Source organism: Cyprinus carpio, chromosome A1 (genome assembly GCF_018340385.1).
Source record: "Cyprinus carpio isolate SPL01 chromosome A1, ASM1834038v1, whole genome shotgun sequence".
NCBI lineage: Eukaryota > Metazoa > Chordata > Actinopteri > Cypriniformes > Cyprinidae > Cyprinus > Cyprinus carpio.
Window position 1 is genome coordinate 29619277 of NC_056572.1, and position 22493 is coordinate 29641769.

The 22493-nt window shown below is 36.7% G+C and overlaps 1 protein-coding gene across 3 annotated transcripts in view; it reads left to right on the top strand.

Moving 5' to 3' along the window:
• LOC109076368 (B-cell CLL/lymphoma 9 protein-like) overlaps positions 1–22493 on the top strand; it is a 100361-nt gene that overhangs the window by 64514 nt on the left and 13354 nt on the right. For all 3 annotated transcript variants that reach the window (XM_042761432.1, XM_042761434.1, XM_042761431.1), the window contains exons 3-4: positions 7178–7255; positions 20873–21264. In XM_042761432.1, coding sequence (XP_042617366.1) covers positions 20930–21264 — 335 coding nt within the window. In that variant the 5' untranslated portion in view covers positions 7178–7255; positions 20873–20929. The remainder of the gene's footprint in view (positions 1–7177; positions 7256–20872; positions 21265–22493) is intronic.

The window sequence follows — 22493 nt, forward strand, 5'->3', positions numbered from 1 at the left end:
ACAAACAAAAAGTCTTCAAAATTATTGAAAATAATTAAACTGTCAGTAATAAAAAAAGCAAAGGACAAATACAACAGAATAAAAAGAAACAAATGAAACAAACTGTGCTTTAAGTCTCAAGCAGTTTACAGCCTACTACAGAAATGAATGATCAAAAACGGCATAGTCTTCACTGTAAGAATTAAACTTTTTTTTTTTGTTTCTTAAAGCTACAAAAATCCTTCACTCCAGCAGTGTTTGATTTTGAATTTGTTGTTTGTTGTTTGATTAATAAGCACACAATCGCAGCAGGAAAATAACCCGCTGTCACTTTAAGAGCCGCACGGATCCAATTTACAGTTACACGTATATTTTAATTCTAAACTCTTTACGTTCATTATTTATTACATGATTGACAGAGGTATACATGAATAATCACTAAGAGCAGCATTTTGACACATTTTTGACATAACCCCCACCCCCCGCCAAAAAAAAAGTAATTTAATGGGTGTTTATGGAAGCTTCAATAGCAGGAAATCTATACATTTTATCTTACTCTGACTTTCTCTGTTTAGTCTATCCCTTATCTATAGTTAAAATATTTAATTATTTGTTTGTTTAACTATTTATTTATTTTACACTTTTATCAATCTTGCTATAAAAATACCTCTAGATGCTGACATGGCAAAATACAACTTTTTTAACTGCACATTATTATGTTGTGAAGACTACATTCACTCTGAGAAGTTTGAAGTGTTTAAGGGTCATTAAAATTATTTGCATATATAGTCCAGAACAGTAATATCAGTGCCAGTGTTATTTTAGCATTATTGTGATACTATTATATTTTTTTATTAATGTTTTTTTGTTTATACTTATGTATTTTTTGGATTTCATTTTCCAGATATTTTAGTACATTGAGTTAATCTAAATAAAGTTGAGAAATGTAGCCTTTGCAACTGGGAAAAAATAAGTTGAAAGCTTTATTTTATTTTAAATATATAATTTTTTATGTTAGAGGATTTTTTTTTAATGGTTTTATTTCATTTATTTATTTTTAGTTACTATGCTTTTTTTTTCCCTTCTGTTGCACTTTGTGTTTTTAAACTACGTCTTATGTAAACAGCCAATTATACAGGGCTTCCTTAAGACCAGTTAGTTAACTTGTTCAGGCAACCGATTGGTAGTTCGATTTTTAAAATGTATAGTGGGACTGTTGTGCACATGAAGTATTGTATGTATGTGTGTGTGTGTGTGTGTGTGAGAGAGAGAGCATGCTCATTTTCTCCAGTTGTGTGTGAATGCATGCATCCACGTGCACACACTTTCGTGCCAGTGCACATCACCCTTCTCACCAGCTGGTCGTCTGACATCATGTCACCATGGCGCCAGGCCTTTGGCGGCCTGTAGAAGCCTGCAGCACCATGCCAACCACACACACACAGAAACAGGAGTTTAGTCTTGCATTTAAGGAGCAGGAACACTATGCCAACTCTGGAAGCCAAGCAGGAGAGCCTGCAGACACACACACATACACACAGGAGTGAGTGTGATCCGTGTCAGCGGTGGTCTCAGATCAGGAGAGCTCACTTCTCTAGACAGACACAGACACTCCACTGAACAAAGGAACATACACGGCCAAGAGTTGCAGTGCTGCATTTAGACAGAATGAGGAGGAGAACGGATAGAGGCACTGAACATTTATCTACTGTTTAAGTTTGCAGGGTTCAGCCCAGGCCTGCACAGTTAACGGCTAATGCATTTGGAAACTGTTCAGGTGCTGTGGAGGAAACAGACGCATGCTTGGTAGAAGTGGGAATTTGAACATTTAAAGGGGTCATATGATGCGATTTCAAATTTTCCTTTGTCTTTGGATTGTTACAAGCTCTTGGTGAATAAAGAAGATCTGTAAAGTTGCAAAGACTAAAGTCTCAAATTCAAAGAGATATTCTTCATAAAAGTTAACACTCGTCCATGCCCTCTTGAAACGACTCGTTCTAACACACCACCACATCTCTACATCAGTGTGTGGGAAGATTTGCATAATGCCACCCAGATGTTCACACAAAGAAAGAAGGCGTACCTTCAATTCTCGTTGTAGTATTGTTGTTGCCGCCGCCGCCGTGTCGTATAGATACTGTGTGTTTCACTGTGAAAGCGAAACTACTTCGTTGAGCCTTCCAAAAGAGGACGATATGCGCTTCATCATGTCTGGAGCTGATCCGTGCTGGTCGGACGTATATCAACTTTACACTGTGGATCGCAGAATGGGCTTTCACCGTGGATGAAACGGAGTCCAGCCCAGGGTCGTCACATGTAGTTGCCGCAAGCACAAGGTACGCTCCTTTGTAGAATCCGCCTGCCTCACCATTCTCAAACCACCCGCCTCTGCTCTCTCAAGCCGGCCGCGGCTCACTCTAGGCCTCCGGTCTTTGGTAGCTCAGTTCTTAAGCGGCTCACTCTAGGCCTCCGGCCTCTGCTCTCTCAAGCCGGCCGCGGCTCACTCTAGGCCTCCGGCCTCTGCTCACTCAAGCCGGCTGCGGCTCACTCTAGGCCTCCGGCCTCTGCTCACTTAAGGCCGTGGTGTGTGACGCTGTTTCATTGAGAAAGCGAAATTACTTTGTTTTTCCCTTTCAAAAGAAGACACGATTTTGAAACATGTTTATATCACATTTATATTGGGTTTTATGTTTATGTCTCGTCGCTCCGGCCAGACAAGGCATCACAATATGTTAAGAGGCATAACAAATGTATATAGTAAAATAACAGTGCAAGTGGTCATATCCTGTCTTCTCATCGGTAAAGACTGAGAAATGAGAATGTGAACATGCTTACATTTCTGCTCTATAATATGAACTGAAAAGACTTGAAATAAGTGTGCAATTTGTAAAAAGGCCCTGATGTGGCCTTGCAGCCTTTGACTCCTTGTTTTGTTCCAAAAAGATATGCATAGCTAGCTTATATTCAATTCCAGAGATGTGGACCTTGTTTCTTTTTATTTATTTTTCAAAAGGCAGCTATACTGTTGAAGTCAAAAGCCAGCTAGGGTTTTTATTTTTTTTAATTTTTTTTTCTCCTCTCTTTTCACTATGTTTGTACTCAGGTCCAAAATTTTTTAGAAAAAATACACAAACTGAAAATACAAAACAATTGGACAGAGGTCCAGCAGCCTTTCACTACATTTGTGTTCTTTAAAAGGGAGATATTTAGCTAATATGTAGCTTATATTTAATTCCAAATAGACAAATACTTTTTTTTTAATTTTGATTATTTACTATCAGTGTTAAAGTATTACTTATGTTTAAGTCAAAAACCTTTTTCACGTTTCTTTAATTCCAAAGAGAGAAAATGACTTTTTTTTTGTTTTTATTATGTACTGAGTTATGTCTGTTTCAAAAGGCAGCAATAAATAACACTTTAAAATATAAAGAGTGTTCATGTGATTTTATAATAGTGTTGTGAAATGAATGAATGCATAATAACCGTGATAACCGCGATTATTACTCAGACTATAATCATACCAACAAAATCTATAATCGTTGCGTCCCTAGGCATAGAAGAGAAACAATAATGTACAGTATGTGGAAAATAATGTTTTTTTTTTTAACCTTAAACTGCATAAACACATTTCATTACACTAAATACACAAAATAATGTTCTTTTTAGCAGCATGTGGGTATGGTGTAGAGCTGTGTTTTTCAGGCTGTGGTCTTTTTGAGTTGAAAAATACAAAAATCACACTGCAAAAAACAAAATAATAGAATGCAAACACAACGGTACACATATGGTGTTCTGGGGTCAATAAAAGTGGGTCTTGGTTCAAAAGTTTTTAAGAAACATTGGTGTAAAAAGGATATCTGCATTTTATGATGAGAGTAACCGCAGTTTGATCTCAACATCAGTGAAACTCTTGTATTATAAAACTGTGTATTTATTTATTTAATTTTCATTTTAGTTTAGTTTCCATTTCATCCAAACCATTTTTTCTAAGAAGGGTTGCAGGGATGTTGCATCTTGTAGCATCATGAGCTGTAGGCTAGGAAAAACCATTGGCTTGGTTTTGTTGTGTTTTTGTTTTGATCTAAGATCAAACTTCCTGTTGTTGATACAATACCTTTATGCTTAATCAATTGCATAGTACCCTGTCTCTCTTTGTGAGGGCCATAGGCTTATTTTTTGTTCTACTGTACTGGACAGAGAGGGAATCACTGCCTGCCAGCAGTAGGCAAGCGTATAGGTTTCTACACCAGTCCTCTTTGAACAGATAAACTGGTTTGTTTGAGCATGTGTGGAATGCTAATGTGAAAGCGCCGTAAAGCAAAAGGTTAAGTCATACCATGTTTGCTTGCATCACTGTCCGCTGATGGGAGGTTGGGTGTATGTGTGTTTTCACACAAAAGAACCTGTAATTTGAGGCAACAATATCTGACTGATTCATGACGGCACCCAGTTGTGGTACATCTCATGTACATCATGCATTTGTTAGCACCTCTGTGTGCATGTCTTCTGTCACCTAGCTCAATGAGGATACAACGTAAGCCTTTAATTTGCACATAAGTATAAAACCGTTATAAAGATTGACTATAATATAACACAGGCGAGTTGAAGGATGTTTTTAGGTCTTGATTGAGGGAAGCCAGCAATCACCTTAAAGTGACTGACAGAAAACAAGGGAAGGCGAGAAAAGTCGTAAATGTTTTGTGTTTTGCGAGACTGTTAAAAAGTTATGAGTGTTGTTTATGATTATCATTGAAAATTTAAAGGAACAATCGCCCCATAACGAAAATCGTCATTGATTACTCCCCCTCATTTTGTTCTAAATAGTGGAGCGAAGTTTTTCAATTTTTTCTCTGTTTGGCTTTTTTATAGCATTAGAAAAAAAGTGGGTGTGAGTTGAATAGATTTGTGGTTAATCACAAGGAACAACTAGAGTTTTTACTAAACTAAATATTCATTAGGGGCTAGTTGACTAGTTGTTGGTGTGTGTGTGTGTGTGTGTATTGTAATAATTTGTTTTACTGTGTGAGTTAATAGTGTCTTGTCACCTAAGGCAATGTAAGTGATCAGGATGTTAAGTCCTGTCTCTTAAAATTATTTTAATTTAAAATAATCCTAATCTCTTTTTTTTTTTTCGGTTGGTTTCCATCTGTTCCCCAAACCAGGGAACATTTAGGGTTATAGGCAGGGAAATATCCTTGATGGTTATTTTATTTTATTTTATTTTATTTTATTTTATTTTATTTTATTTTATTTTATTTTATACTTGCCTGTTTAATTAGATTTTTTAAATACTTGCCTATTTAATTTTATACTTTTTTTAAAATACTTTCCCATTTAATTTTTTAATTACTTGCTTTATTTTATTGTATACTTTATTATTTTATAATTTATTTATTTATATTACTTAATTTACATGAGAAAATATAGCGGTGAGTAAACCCTCAAATTTGTTTTTTTGGATGAACTATTCCTTTTTTGGTGGTGGGGGGTTCTGGTCTGGATTTTTTTTTTGTGGATGTATATGTAGTAGACATGAAATAGTCTTTTGATATGTTCATCTCATACACAGAATCTGCTATTGCAGTCACATTAGGTCAACATCTATCTCTCACTCTCTCTTTCCTAAACACATTCAAGTCACACTGTGCGGTGACCATAGAATAATCTGAAATCTGCAGTCGTTCGGTCTCTGGTAGTGGCTTAAAATCACAGTGGAGCTCGTACTGAATGTGACTTCCTCAGATAATATGGCCAATTGATGTCACATCAGGAGAAATAATTTCGCTGTTAGAAACAACAGAGAAATGGTTCTCATGTGGAGATGCACAGTTTCTCCCTGTTTGATTTGGTATAATATTCTGCTGACCCAACTATATGCCTTTTTACTTGATATTGATGCTCACATTTATTAAAAACCCACATATGTGGTCAACGAGACCTGGTGAATCGTGCACGTGCTTCGACAAATAGCCTGCAGGGATCTTTAATTCACAGTTCCACTCCTATGCTGCAATTCTATCCAGTTAAAACTAGTAGAAAAGGCAATCTTCACTGGACTTGACAGTGACAATGAGCCAGATGTCTAAAATGCAGGAAGTCTTTTTTAATGACTTTGGGAAAGCGGAAGCTGGTTGTAGATCAGCTACTGTTTGGAGTAGGAAGTGACCTCATTAGATGAGGAAGCTTCTGATGGAATTTAGAGCATCACTTTGAAACAAAACAATGTGTCATTTCTTTACGACGTTGTATTGTCTGCTTTTTGTCTGAATGTGGGCTTTGAAGCTCAGATTTTTACTGTAGGCGCACTGTTTACATCAGTGCTTGAAATCTTTGATAAAGTACTTTCATGTATTAGTTATATGAGTTTATTGTATTTGGGGACACCCACACAGACTCACACTTTCTCTTTCTCTCTCATTCATTCAACTGCTCTTGTACTGAAAGGTAAAAGCTTGCTGATTTCATCAGGCTTCATGTTCATGCTGCTCTTTTTAATGCAGTGGATGCATACAGGGTCTGACAAGCTCCAAAATGTAACTTATTTCTGTGATGCAAAACTACAATATCAGATTTTTTTTCTTTAGGATCCCTTGATGAAAATTTATTTGCAATAAAAATATTTTGTAACATTATGCAAATCTTTTGTCACTTTAGATTAATCTAGTGCATCCTTGCTTAGTAAAACTATTATTAAAAAAAAAAAAGAAAAAGATCTCACTGGCCCCAAACCTTTTAAAAGTAGTGTATTCAAATGCATTTGTAATTGACATAACACCTGGAACGTTACATCTTGATCGGCAAGTTTAAATATGTGCAGATGCAACTGACATTTCAGAGCTACTGCTGACGGCTAGATTTTAATGAAAAGAGTGAAATCAAACCGGTATTAAATGACATAAATGTTGATTTGGCTGAACTATTTCTTTCACAGGTTTCATTATTACAGCATATAGTGTGAGTGTGGGAGCAGGTTTGACAAGCTTGAAAATTTGTTATAATGATACACTTCTCAAAGAAGTGTCATTCAATCAAAAGCTGCTTCACCCATCTATTATTAATCAAGCCATTACCTCAGTCTATTCTGCAGATCTGGCTTTAACACACTACTCTTGCCTCTTAAAGCATTTCCTCAGTGGTGTAGCATTGGTCCTCAGAGTGTGTTTAATAAATGTGTATTCTCTGTCTCTCTCTCTCTCAGATCGTTGTGCGGTTGGTGGTGTTCTGTTGCAGTCAGTGCAGTCATGGCCACAGCTATATCGTGACATAGAGGGACATGGTGAGTGCAGCTTACATTTCTTATTTTCATGACTTTAAGACATCCATGTCAGACAATTCAAAAGTTTGGGGTCTGGAAGAATTTTTTAATATTTTTGAAAAAAGTCTCATACTCTCCAAGGCTGCATTTATTTGATACAGTTAAAACAATAATACTGTAATATATTATTACAAATTTAAAGAACGGTTTTCTTTATTATATTTGAAAATAATTCATTCATGTAATAGCAAAGCTAAATTTCTCTGGTCTTCAGTGTCACATGATCCTTCAGAAATCATTGTAATATGCTGATTTGGTGCTTAAGAAACATTTATGATTATCATTGTTGAAAACATTTGTGCTTTTTTCCCCAGGGCTTTTTATTGAATAGAAAAACAGCATTTAAATGAAATAGAAAACATTTGTAACATTACCAATGTCAGTCTAATAGGGGTGTGCGCAGATAGTCGAATATTCAATCTGTAATTATTATTCGAAAAATAAAAACACTCCAAATTTTACTTTGTGTTGCTTTGCTGGCCTTAAAGTGACGTGACATACAGGATTGTGTGGTGAATAATACTCAGAATTCGTGCTCTGCATTTAACCCATCCAAAGTGCACACACACAGCAGTGAACACACACACACACCGTGAACACACACCCGGAGCAGTGGGCAGCCATTTATGCTGCGGCGCCCGGGGAGCAGTTGGGGGTTCGGTGCCTTGCTCAAGGGCACCTCAGTCGTGGTATTGCCAGCCCGAGACTCGAACCCACAACCTTAGGGTTAGGAGTCAAACTCTCTAACCACTAGGCCACGACTTCCCCAATGCAGGGAATCCATGATAAATACTAGGCCTGCAAACTAAAAGTCAGTTATAACTAAATGCACTTGGTTTGCCTTGCAAAGTTTGGAATTAATTGGATCAATTTAATCAGTGAAACTGAGTTATCATAATATCGCCACCACAATGAGAAATCGCATGAAATTCATTAATCCAAACACCAGTTGACTGATTAAAGACAGCTGTCCATCACTGCATTCATGACTGCAGGTAAGCACAGCTGTACCTGAGTTAGAAGAGAGCTTATCTGAAATGGTCTTGAGACATATGCTTTCTTTAAAGCTGCAGTCGGTAACTTTTGGGGCTCGCGTCTGGCGGAAGAACATTGTAGCCGGAGCTACTTCTCTCCAATATAAACAAAATCCACCACTCCCGGCTCTTCTGGTCTAATAAGCGCAGGGCTGTGCCACAGTGTTGTTATGTGTTGAAAATGTAAAATATATATATAATGAGCGTGTACGTCATGAATCCATTTTCCAAACCCTGTTTTTGTCTTATCCTGAATCACTACGGTACACCTATAATAAGTGTTTATATTCAGACTATTTTAGTCTGGTAGAGGTCGGCTAAAGCTGCAGAGTTGCACAGTACCTGCGTGACTTGCCATAGATGTAAACAGAGAGAAGTAGCTCCGGCTACAATGTTCTTAGATACAGCGTAGTCGTCATTTTGAGCTACAGAGCCACCAAAAATTGATGAATATGATGCAGTCATGGATTGTGGTTTAAGTTTGAAGTCAGCAACTCCTGCTGCAGGCATCTCTGCTGTGGTCATCAAGGCTAAACTGTGTCCTTAAGGTTACTTAAAGGGTGTCCTTAGAATTATGTAGATATTGTACATTGACACCATTTTTCAGTCTGGTCTGCAGGAGTCTATGGCATTCCTCAGATGGATCTGGACACTAAAGAAACTTGGATGGATGATGTGATAGTATGAGCCCTCCTGATTCTCTGTAAAACTTAATGGTTATGGTCAAAAATGTTCTGGGTCTCTTTATGGATCCCAAAATCAATAATTCTAGTTCAGATTATTATTATTATTATTATTTTTTGGCTCTAAAGAGATTTGCAACTAATAGTAGAAGTGTTTTTTTTCTTCTCCCTTCTCTTTCACTGTTTAAGCGTACTCTCTTGTCAATTGAGAGAGTTTTTGTTTGGCTGTGGTGAAGTGACAAATTTATGGCAAGAAATGAGAAACCGGAAGTGTATAATAACTTTTGCATACATTGTCCAATTTTGATAAATCTTCTGTGTTTTTGAGGCACTTAAGATACTTAGAATTTCATGAAACTCGACACACATCACAGTTATAGACCGTAACACATTGGCAGAAGTTCATAAATGGGTGTGGAGGTGGCGTTCTATAGCGGCACCTTTTGTCACTGAACTCAGTACATATATTGTTTTCATCAAGCTGGACAACTGTCTAATTTACAATCATTAGCTACGAGCAACAGGAATTCGGCTATTTTGGTTTAAATGTGTTTTTTTAAAAAAAGATTGTCTTGGGTAATCATGCAATTCACAACAAACTTTGTCTACGTAATGCCAAAATATTGAGGAACCTAAATTACAAACAGATTTTGGATATCTCAAACAGTGTTGCCATCGTGAATTATTAAAGTAACAGTAAAAAAGGAAGCACTCTTGATGTTCTAGAGCAGGGTTCCTCAATAGGCAGCCCACGGGCCACATCCGGCCCTTGAGAGAAAAAAGTTTTTTGCTAATTTTAAATAATGTGGCATAAAAATTCAAACGCAGCATCAGAAACCTACATTAACTTATATAGTGTCTACACTGGACTTGAGCAGCGCGGCGCGATGCAATAAAATACAATAGAACTCGTTATAATCAGTGATGCTGTTTTGGGTGCGGTGTGGCATGACACAACAAATCCCAGACAGTAAACTTCTGACTCGTTCTATTTATAACGTACTGACACAAAGTTCAAATGATTTGCAATGCTTTGTCGCGTCCAGTGTAGATACAATGTGACAGCAAAAACATGGCGAGTGGGAAGAAAAGAAAAATGGACACGGAAAATAGATGATTCAAATGTGAATGGACTGAACAGTCTGAGTGAATGACTGATATCTTTGTTATGGAATACCATGTTGGTTCACAGTGAGTTCACAATTTAGAGTTAAAATATCTATTTTTGCTTTAACTATGGCTATAAAGATAACGCAAAATAATATTCAAACTCACATTAGTCACTTTTAACATTGAATAAAGCACATAATCATTATCTTATATATATATATATATATATATATATATATATATAGAGAGATAGATAGATGATAGATAGAGAGAGAGAGATAGATAGATAGATAGATAGATAGATAGATAGATAGATAGATAGGTCAGTGGCCCTTGGCTTGGTATTGTTGGCAGAATTCGGCCCTCTGTGAAAACCCTGTTCTTGAGTAACCCTTTCATTGCTGTAACCTTTAAAACCAGACTGCCAGTGAGTTAAATTCATGTGCCCGCTGTGCATCTATTCCTGATGCCACCGGGGTGGCGGTGGCACTTGGGGGCTTGGGCCCGTCATTGCTGTTTACAGTGATTCATATCATTAAATTCTTAAAATATAGGTTATCGTGTGCATAGACTAGATCAGAGGTGCTCGGTACTGCTGCTGGAGATCTGCCTTCCTGCAGTCTTGAGCTGCGGCTGTAATTAAATCCACCTGAAAGAGCTAATCGGCGTTTTTAATTCACTTATAAATTACAGTCAGGTGTGTTAGAGCAGATCTCTGCTAGAAGAAATATCCGCAGGTGCAAGACTGAGTCCTTCTAGCTGATAAATAGACTAATTACGTGAAGTCACTCATCAGTTCATAAGTGTGCTGTTATAAGTGTTTATGGTGGGCCTGTTTCTGTAGTCTCTGCAGCAGCTCTGTGGTGTAACATAACAAGTATGACACGCATATCATAAGGCATGATGTGATTAAATCCTTTCTTTTCAACTTTTAAGTGTCTGTGTTAATCAGAGTGTGAACCAGTGTGGCAAGCTATACTTTTAATTTGGTTAAAAAAAAAATCTCATTATTGGAAAAAGTGCACTATTTGGAAGCGGAGCTTCATTAATACTGCTGAGAATTGTAGTTAAATTAAGTTTTGCTAAATTTAGTTGGTAATATTTTAGTGTTATTTATAAACTATTATTAGATTTATTAATATTTTAAATTGACTTTTGATTTTTACATTTCATTTTAATTTCAGTTTTAGTACTTTGTCAATTTTGTTAGTAATTTAAGCAATTTAGTCATTTTACAGTTTTTTTTAGATGATTTTAATTTTAGTTTGTTGTTTGTCGTCTTTATTAGTTTTTGTTAATTTTTATTGTTTATTAATGCTTTTATTCATTTATACATTTCAATTTTACTAATACTAGGCAGTGTTATTTTAGCATAATTTATAAACTATTAAAGTATTTATTAATATTTTGAATTAGCTTTTATATATTTTAATAAATTTTATTATGTTTAGCCTCTGACTTTCATAGTGTACCCCCCATACTATGGACGTCAGTGGCTACCATGCAGAGATGTTAACAAGTCTTTAACTTGGAGTCCGAGTCAAGTCTGAAGTCTTCATCACTGGAGTCTGAGTCAAGTCTCGAGCCTTCGGTCACAAGTCCGAGTCGAGTCTCAAGTTATTTGATGGCTTGCTAAAAAAAATCTAATTCAGGATCCTCATATATTGAAATCTTCCTATTTACAAAGCTGTTTTATAGGCTATAGACAAAATATACTGTATATTCTATGATCTGCTTTGAAAAAAACGAAAAAAGAGGTGTTAAGATGTAAGGTTATTGTACATCCAGTCTGTTATTTATAGGCTATGTTTTAATCCAATACTTTGTTCAAAACAGTTTTTCTGTAATGAAATTCTATAATGACACACAAGGAAATATGTGACAGATAATAATAAACCATACAAATAAAGTATTTCTTTATTATATAAGTCAAGGCTATCCAATTAAAGTTCCAAGATATGGCCTCTATATTTTCTTCCAAGCCGAGGTCTGGAAAAAAAAAAAAAAATTTTTACATGTATTGCATTTTTGCACTTAGATACATGCAAGGCCATGTAACAGGAAAAAATACTGTTTCTGTTCAGGGTTTTCCTCCTGAAATCTATACTATTTTAATATTTTAGCCTACTTAAAAGCATCTAAAACAATGTATTTACAATAGTCAAAAACGTTCTTATCTTGAGCAGAAAAGAAAGATAACTAGCAATTTCAAAGTTTTAACTAAGTTCCGTCAGTTGTTTGGTCATTTTTGGGTGATCTGTTCCTTCAACAATTACAGCATAGCTTTTTATTACTACCATCACTGCTTATAACAAGGACATTTAGTTGATCTCACAGCTTTGCCCACTGCATAATTATGTATTCCGCATCAAATTTATTCTGATTGCCTGGTGATTTTTTCTGTTGCATGCTTTCAGTGTGGACTGTGGATAAATTAAGTGTCAATGGAGACTTTCGTGGTTGTATCACAATGTATGCAGGGAAAGTTATGTATTTGCCTTTAAGCACGCTACAATATAATGTTTGCTGATTTGTCTGAGAAACGTCTGTAAGACATTCCTGAAGCTTGAGCCTGGTGCTAATAATGCAAAGATGCTTGTAATGAAAAAATATCTGACAGACATTTCTGGCTGGATGAAGGATCATCACCTTCAACTCAGCCTTGCTAAGACAGAACTGCTTGTGGTCTCAGCCAACCCAGCACTTCATCACAACCTCTCTATACAGCTAGGTTCGTCAACCATAACTCCAGGACAGGACAGCCAGGAACCTTGGAGTTGTGATTGATGATCAGTTAAGTGTCACAGACCATATTGCTACAACGGCCTGGTCCTGCAGGTTTACCTTATACAACATAAGGAAGATTAGACCCTTCCTAACAGAGCAGACCACACCACACAACTTCTTGTCCAAGCTCTTATTCTCTCCAGATTGGACTATTGTAATGCTCTCTTTGCGGGCCTTCCTGCATGTGCTATCACGCCTATGCAACTGATCCAGAATGCAGCAGCCAGAGTGGTCTTCAACGAGCCAAAGAAAACTCACGTCACACCTCTCTTCATCAGTTTGCACTGGCTGCCAATAGCCGCTTCCATCAAATTCAAGGTACTGATGCTCGCTTACAAGACAACCACTGGCGCTGCACCAATATACCTAAACTCGCTAGTTCAGACCTACACGCCCTCCAGAAGCTTGAGTTCTGCAAGTGAACGACTCCTTGTGGTGCCTTCCTGGACTGTTCCCGGCTGGTGGAACAACCTGTCCATCTCAATCCGAGCAGCTGAGTCTTTAGCAATTTTCAAAAAACATCTAAAGACACATCTTTTTTGCTATCACCTGACCAGTTAATACTAGCACTTGCCTATTCTTTTCTATTCGGTCTAATTCATTTATATAAAAAACAAAAAAACAAACAAAGCAAAAAAAAAAAAAAAAAAAAACACTTAGCTATATGCACTGTGCTAGACTAACTGAGACTTGTCACAGCACTTGTATATTGTTGCTCTCTTGTTGGTCTGATTGCTTCTACTTTGGATAAAAGCGTCTGCTAAATGATTAAATGTAAATGCAAAGATCATGAGTTTGATTCAAGTGATCCAGTGTATAGTTTGAAAGCACTGATTTATGCACTGATTTAAGTTGTTTTATGCAAAAGCTTCTGCCAAATGCATGAATGGATGCCTAGTTGGTCTGCCATGGCCCTGCAGTTGTTTTGTACTCCGCATTAGACAAGAAGATCTGCTTGTTTGTGTCTTTGTGACTGCAGGCACTCAGCCAAAGCAGATGGTCAGTTTAGACTTGTTTCTTATTGATTATTTGTGCGTTATAAATGGGATATGCATATGTCTGGCCTTTTATAAGGAATGAAGACATTTCTACGTAACCATCTAACTCTGAGCGGTTCAGATTGGATGGATTTTATGTCTACTGTTTTTTCTGGCTGCTATATCCAGCCGTAAATCATGCTAGCTGTCTCTTTTGCTGTCTTTATTATATTAACAGAAGCTACATCTAATAGCAATATAATACCAGTTTCATACGCTGTCTTTATTGGTAAAGACTAGGATTTGGGTGAGGAAAACCGCAGCTAGCATTAAACGACAACTTAAGTCGTGGATGTGTTTATTTTTTTTTCACCCAAAGGCAATGGTTTTCAAGGTTATAGCGTCTCTTTTTGTCTTTGTGAGGAAAAATATGAGAAATCCTTTTCACCATGGTCTCCTACACACATGCACATGCTCTTTATGATTTATAAGTGGGAGTTCACAGCCCTTGAGCCATGCAAAATGGAAATGGAGTTTAGGAAGCTTTGCTTTAACTGAATAAGAGTGGCAGGACCTCTGCCGTAAACAGCCCATTACACAGTTCACATAGTCATTTAAGCCTCGCGGCTCGGTGGCGTCCAGTGCGGCTGTCTGTGTGCGCGACGCACCTCCTGCTATTTTTCTATTTGCCTGTTTGCGTTCCTGATGATGCCCTGTAGCAGCACCATCAGCCCGCCACATCCTGAGCGCCTTGATACTGCTGTGCCAGTTTGGAGGTAATGGATTGTGGAAACACACAGTGAACGGACTTGATCCACTTGTGTAGCTAGTTGGAACAAAACCTTTCTTTCTGTCTTTCTGTCTTTCTTTCTGTCTTTCTGTCTTTTTCTTTCTTTCTGTCTTTCTTTCTTTTTGCTTTAATTTATTGAAACGTGAACACACTTTTTTTTTCCATTTCATTTCATTAAGATTATGGTGTGAATATTCCCAGCCTGCATTGTTGAAGCTGTGGTTTTCACATTTATTTTAAATATTTCCTCAGTCCATCCCAGATTTAACTGTATATCTTAAGTTGTCACACTGGCCACTGTTTTCACCTCTTTCTTTTTCCCACTCGCTCAAGACTGGACAGGAAGTGTAAGAGCATTCAGGAATGTTTGTCCATTTCTGAGAAGGAAGTGGAAATTTCTGAGGTTGAATGCATGCTTGTCTCTCTCTGTTTCTAGCTCCACAAGTTCAAGACTCATTCCAGGCTTCTTAGACTCAGAATTGGATGTTCATTTATCTTTTTGGTTTTTGTTTTCAGGTCAACATAAGATCAAAAAATACATTAAATTATTTAGCGTTTTTTAAAAATGCAGTGCATGTTTCAAAGAGGAAACTCTGCTTTTTCTTCTAAATGTGATAAATGTAATAACTTGCTTTTTCACAAACGCCAATCCATGTTGATTCTTTAATACCGTTCTAGTAGATCTTGGGATTCCAGCCCTCTGTGTCAATGGAAAAGCATTCGAAATCTTCCCGCAGATTGGTGGGCCCGGGTGTGTTTTTGAGGCTGGGCTTGTCGGTCGGGGTTGCCTTGGCAACGGTGTTTGTGGGTATGCGTGCATGAAGAGAAATGTCTGTGGCGGGCTAGAGAAGGCTTGACGGCCATGCTGCTGCTGCTGTACACCATTAGAGCTCCGCACCGGAGCAGCAAACCAACCTCTCACACTGAGAACGCTGAAATCTGAGAATGTCAACTTGCAAGTGTGGGTTCAGGAGGAGAGAGAGGGGCCATGCAAGGAAACCATGCTTTAAATGTCAAAAAAATGAAATGGCTGCCTCAGTTGACATGCTCGTTTCTCATTATGTGTTTCCTTTTTTACTGTTTGTGATATTAAGCAGAGCACTGAGCTTATACACTACCATTCAAAAGTTTTATTTTTAAATTTTTTGCTTTGTTTTATTCAAGGAAACATTAACTGATCAAAAGTGGCATTTATAATGTAACAAATTCTGTTTTAAATAAATGTTCATTCAAGGAATCCTGAAAAAAAGGAATCACAGTTTCCACAAATGCAGCACAACTGTTTTCAAGTTAGTTAGTTAGTTATAAAGCACATAAAAAAAACAACCACAAGGTTGACCAAAGTGTTGTACATTAGAAACAATACATAAAAAGAGAACTTCAAACAGCAAAGTAAAATACACACAGTAAAATTCATTTGTTGTTAAATGACATAGATAAAAAATAAGATTTAAGCTTTGATTTAAACATAGAAAGAGATGATACCGTTCAAATTGACATTGGTAAGCGTTTCTGTAGTTTGGTTCTAATCCTTGCAAAGGCTCTGTCCCCTCTATGTTTAAGCTTAGTCCTGCACACAGAGAGTAAACCAAGATCACCAGACCTAAGTGACCTAGTTGGGTTATGAGGGAGTACCAAAACAGAAAGGTAGCCTGGAGCTAAGCCATGTAAACATTTGTAAATGAAGACTAAAAGTTTTTAACTCTATTCTATTTTTAACCGGTAGCCAGCGCAGAGACATCAAGATGGGTGTACTGCGATCAAATTTTTTGCTACTGGTCAACAGTCTAGCAGCAGCATTCTGAAAAAACTGTAAATGCCCAATAGATGAACTATTAGCTCCATAATAAAGTAAATTACAATCGATCCAGATTACTAGATCCAGATTACCACGATCATGTCACTTCGTCCAAACAATACAACTTCAGTTTTTTTCTCATTTAAGGCCAAAGAATTTAGCGAAAGCCATGATTTCAGGTCCCGTAGCCATGCTAGCAGAACCTCAATAGAACATGAATCGTTACGTTTAAGTGGGAGATACAACTGGGTGTCGTCAGCATATAAATGAAATGATACTTCATGTTTAGAAAACAGGGACCCCAGTGGTAGCATGTATAAAGAGAAAAGTGTAGCAGCAAGGATCGATCCCTGTGGAACACCACAGAAGAGGTGTACTATTGAAGAAGTATGTTTTCCAATGCATACAGAAAACTTCCTTTTGGTTAAATATGACCGAAACCATTTTAGAACCATGCCTTGAATGCCTACATAACTTTCCAATCTAGAAATTAAAAATTTAAAAATCGATTTGATCAACCATATCAAATGCTGAACTGAGATCTAAAAGGACCAAAGCGACAGCATTCCCATTATGAGTAGACAGCATAATATCATTTGTAACTTTCAATAACGCAGATTCAGTACTATGTAACTTTCTATAACCTGACTGAAAAGTTTCGTATACTGAGTTTGAACTCAGAAAAGACTGTAGTTGAGTGAGTACCACCTTTTCTAAAACTTTTGAAATTAACGGGAGATTGGAAATCGGTCTAAAATTACTTAGAAACATCAAGATTGGGTTTCTTCAAAAAAGGAGTGACGGAAGCGTTTTAGACAGTCAGGGACCATACCAATACTCAAAAAACAGAAGAATCAGGCCCTACGATATCTAAAGTTTGCTTTAAAAAATGTGAAGGAATAAAATCATAATGACAGGAGGTGGGTTTTAAATGTGCAATAATATCTTTACAGGTTTGTTAGGAAATGTGGTCAAACACACTCCAGGTGACTGAACGACTGGTTATTTCAGAAAAGGCATGTAACGTCTGCAGAGATTGAGGGCTTGACAATTTTGTCTTATCAACAATGAAAGACATAGAGAATCAGATACATCAGAGAAAACATTTACAGCAGGGTTTAAAACAGAATCTATAGTTGAAAAGATGATCCTGGGATTCTGACAATTTTTTTGCATTTTGTACGACACTTGCAGTCTGTCCTTATGAAATTTGCACTCAGCCCTTCTACATACTCATCTGAGTAAACGAATAGAGTCAATAAACCAAGCACAGATTTTTCTTTAGAATGCTTACATTTCAAAGGAGCAATGTTGATGATGATAAATGCTGCTTGAGCAGTAAATCAGCATATTATAATGATTTCTGAAGGATCACGTGACACTGAAGACTGGAGTAATGATGCTAAAAATTCAGCTTTGACATCACAGGAATAAATTATATTTTAAAATGTATTAATATATAAAATATATTTTAAGTTGTAATATTTCACAATATTGCAGTTTTATTGTATTTTTAATTGAATACATGCAGCCTTGGCCAGTATAGGAGACTTAATTAATAATTTAAAAAAAAAATCTTCCTTTTAAAACAATCTTCCGTTTAAAAAAAAAAATGGACCTCATGGATATACTTTCTTTTGCACCGTAAATAAATCATTTCAGGTTGCTTTCTGCTTTCTCTGTTGGCATGAATAGAAAGCAATGAAAAGCTGCAAATCACAGTGTGAAACACAATTTGCAATTTGCTGATATTGTTTTAATCTTGTGTCCCCAAATAATTTTTCACATTCACATGCCTTAATTTAACTTTGAGCAATGTTCTCACCTTGTAGAGCCCTGATATTAAGACAAAATAACATATGAATGTCTTTTGTTGTTGTTTTAATTTTTTTTAAGTTTAAGCTGGGTCGCGATTGGGTTTAGATGGTTTGTTTGAAAATAGTATAATAAACTGTGAGAAATGGTTTATAGGTAATTAAACTGAATCAATGTGATCTAAATAAGAATTAATATGCATTTGAGTATGAGTTTTTTTTCTTATTTAATTCTGATCAACCCCTTTTCTCTGAGATGCTTCATAAAAGCATTTATAGTTTATTGTACAATTATATTAAATCCCCAAAATGGAGTCTTGGGGTTGAGTTAGCACTGTCTTTCAGTGCTCACTGTTAGGCCAGGAAGGAATATGTGAGATGCTTGCATCATTTGAGTGTTTTGGAAGCTGTCCTGAATATTTTCGGGATGACAACGCAGTCTGACACTGCAGCTTTTTGAGGGTTCTCATATCTTATGAAAGCTGGAGTTTGCATACAGACGGAAGCCCCTACATGTTAACACAATCTCATTTACACACAGAAGCACTAGCACACCCTGAAAGACAAACTTAATCATTCCCACTACTGAATTATTATTATTATTATTATTATTAATATAATTTTTTTTATGTTACTGTCGAGTTTAAAGAATTGTGCTAGTCAGTTATCAGTGGAGTTGTCGACTTACCCACAGCTGTTTCTATTAGAGAGATCTGGGTTACAAGATGTAACCATCTCTCTCATCTCTCTCTCTCTCTCTCTCTCTCTCTCTCTCTCTCTCTCTCTCTCTCTCTCTCTCTCTCTCTCTCTCTCTCTCTCTTTCTCTTTTTACACTGGTAATATGAACTTTTTACACTTATGATTTAATGTCAGATTTAACATCAGATTTGGGCTTATCATTTTATTTTATTTGTTTTTGGGAAAAGCCTCATGCTCACAAAGTCTATATTTATTTGATCAAAAATTCAGTAAAAATGGTAATAATTTCATCTCAATGCTGCTTAATATTTTTGCGCAAAACATTATTTTCAGTATTCTTTAATGACTAGAAAGTTCAAAAGAAAAGCATCCATTTGAAATAGTCAATACACCTATATTGTGGGTAGCACTTTATTTTACAGTTTGTTCCACATGTACGTACTATTTATTTATTATAGCAGCTACAATAACTAGGTGCTAAACCTCATCCGATGCATACTGTAAACTAAAGTGTAACTGATTTCTGTCACTTTTGGTCAAAGTAGTGCATCCTTGCTGAATAAAAGTATTAATTTTCTTTATAAAAAAATACTGACCTAAAACTTTTTAACCGTGTATTATGTGCTATGTAGCTTTAATGCAAAAGGTTAATGTTGAACCTAGTTTGAGAGCAGTGAGTGGTGATTAGCAAATCAAACTATTTCAAATCAGAGTACGTCATGAGACTGGCTATCACTAAATGTTGCAAGATATTGTCCAGTTGGTTATTTTGAGTACTTAAATTTTCCACGTTTGGTTCCATCCATTTTGCTTGGATTAAGTTTTCCGGTCTTATTACAGAGCCTTGCATGATGGTTCTCCTCACTTTCACTGTGTTCTTCAGCATGATGTTCTATTGCAGACTTCAAAATCCACCAGCAATCTGTTTTCAGTCTTTCACACACCTCCATCCGAAATGTTACACGACTTCTTGTTTTCAACAAACCGTCCATTGACTCTTCAGTAAGTTTTGGATGATGGCCACTGCTTGGCAGATACACAGTTCCACATTTTCTCACCTTGAGCTTCATTGTTTTGGCAAATATATGCAGTGACTTGAAATGTGCTTATATTCTTGGCGTGACTTGCCATTTTTTGAATAATCTGACTTGGATGTGTTTGTAATTTTGGGTGGTTTTCATGGTGTTGTAAATTGGTGTGGATGTTCATAGCCACTTGAGGTTATTCAGAACTCTTCAGAACATGTCTGCACAGGTGGACAAATAATTAAACGTGACTAGGAGTCGGTTACTTCAGAGCTAATGTAGGTGTGGCAATGCAAGGGGAAATGTAGACTTGCATATACATTGGCATTCAAAGTTTTTTTGAGAAATTCTTACTTTTTTCAGCAAGGACACATTAAATTGATCAAAAGTGACAGTAAGACATGCATAATTTTGCAAAAGATTTATAAATAAATACTGTTCTGGTGAGCTTTCTATTCATCAAAGAATTCTCAAAAGAATGTATTATGGTTTGCACAAAAATATTAAAGCAGCAAACTGTTTTCAACATTGATAAAAATGTTTCTTAATGATTTCTGAAGGATCATGTGAAACTGAAGACTATTACAGGATATTACAAGAATAAACTGAATAAAATTACTTTTTTTACTTTTACAAATGACATTTTTACAGTTATTTTAAATATTTTAAGTTGTAAAAATAAATCTTTTAATACTGCTGTTTTGACACTTTTTTTTAATCAAATAAATTTCAAAAACATTTCAAAAACTGTATCAACACCTACCTTTTCAAAGAGTAGAAATATGATTTAATTAAAATCAGGGAGAATGCTTGCTGGCTTTTGTGGTCTAAACTAACTGTTCTTTTCTTGCTTGTGTGTAGTGTGGCCAGGGGCTGTGAGGGCTCCTTGGGGAGACTCCAGACAAGCCCACACAGAGAATGCTGGAGGTGCAGGAGGAGAGACCACCAGCAGCAGCAGTAGCAGCAGCAGCCACGGCAACCACCGCAGCTACCGGAACCACAGGAAACGCTTCAGGCAGGAAGGAGAGGGCCAAAGAACGGCAAGAGGAGGGCCAGGACTGCAGCAGCCCTGTCGCAACCCCCAGCACCGGGCCCCGGAGCACCCGGGCCAAAACTACACCCACCCCTACACATACACACACCCCCAGTCCCCAACAGCACTCTACTGCTCCTGCCTCTGTCACCCTGGGACTGACGTCAATGCATTCCAGCAACCCCAAAGTGAGGAACTCTCCATCGGCTAACACTCAGAGGTGAGAGAACTGTACAAACCATTCCTTGAAACCAAAGCTTAATTAGCTTTGTACTGTTATATGTATATACATGCACTACAGTTTGAAAGAAATTAATAGTTTTATTTTAATTAATTTTATTGTTGTTTTTTTTAGCAAGGATGCATTAAATTAATCAAAAGTGACAGTAAACACAATCATAATTTATGTTTCAAATAAAAACTATTAATCAAAAATCATATAAAAATGTAACATGGTTTCTTTAAAATTATGAAGCAGCTGTTTTCAACACCAATAATAATAAGAAATATTTCTTAAGCACCAGATCAGCATATTAGAATGATTTCTGAAGGATCATGTGACACTGAGGACTGGAGTAATGATGCTGAAAATTCAGCTTTGGCATTACATGAATGAGTTTCATTTTTAAATATTAACGTAGAATTTTTTTTTTAAAAGCATTAAAAAAATCTTACAGACCCCAAACTTTTGAACGATAATCTATATAGAAATAAAATAACAAAATGCTGAAATTAATAATGCAAAAAATGTTTGGTCTGTTCATTGGGGCACGCACAAATTTTATAGAAGTGAATCGGTTTGCAGAGAGCTTTAGGAAAGGTGTGGATTAACATTCATTTATCATTTTCAAGAATGCTGGAAGCAACATTCGCCATTTTTATGTTATTTTATTTAAGAAATAATTATCAGTGATGTCAGCAGTCGACTAGCCGTCCAGCAGTCCTTTTACCGAGATGTTTTGATTTTGGAATATATGTAGTATTGCACATCTCTAATATTAATAAAAGATTGTTTTTTGTTTTATCTCTAATTTTACCTCCCCGAGTAAATGCATTCACAAGCAGTTTTAATGCAGTTGGGCATAGTATTAATTCACCACTATCTTATTACACCATTCTTAACTGAATGAGGAGGAGTAATTGTTGTTTTAATTTCTCCTTAATGGAGATGCACCACATCAGCGAATCATTTGCTGCTCACTTACTTGCAATTCCCACCCTCCTTATGGCCATTGAGCTGTCTCTTATGGACAGGAAACCAGTGCATGCTGAAGTAACTGCGGCACAAGTGCAGGGCAAACTGTGCCCTCAAGGCAGAGCTGGACCTGGAAAGCTTCCAGAGCCTCATTGAGCATTTGAGAAACTGACCCACTTCAGCGCAGCCAGAGCATATACATCCCGCCCTGCTGGACGCTGGTTCCAAAATGGTTGCTCTTGCTGATTCACAGA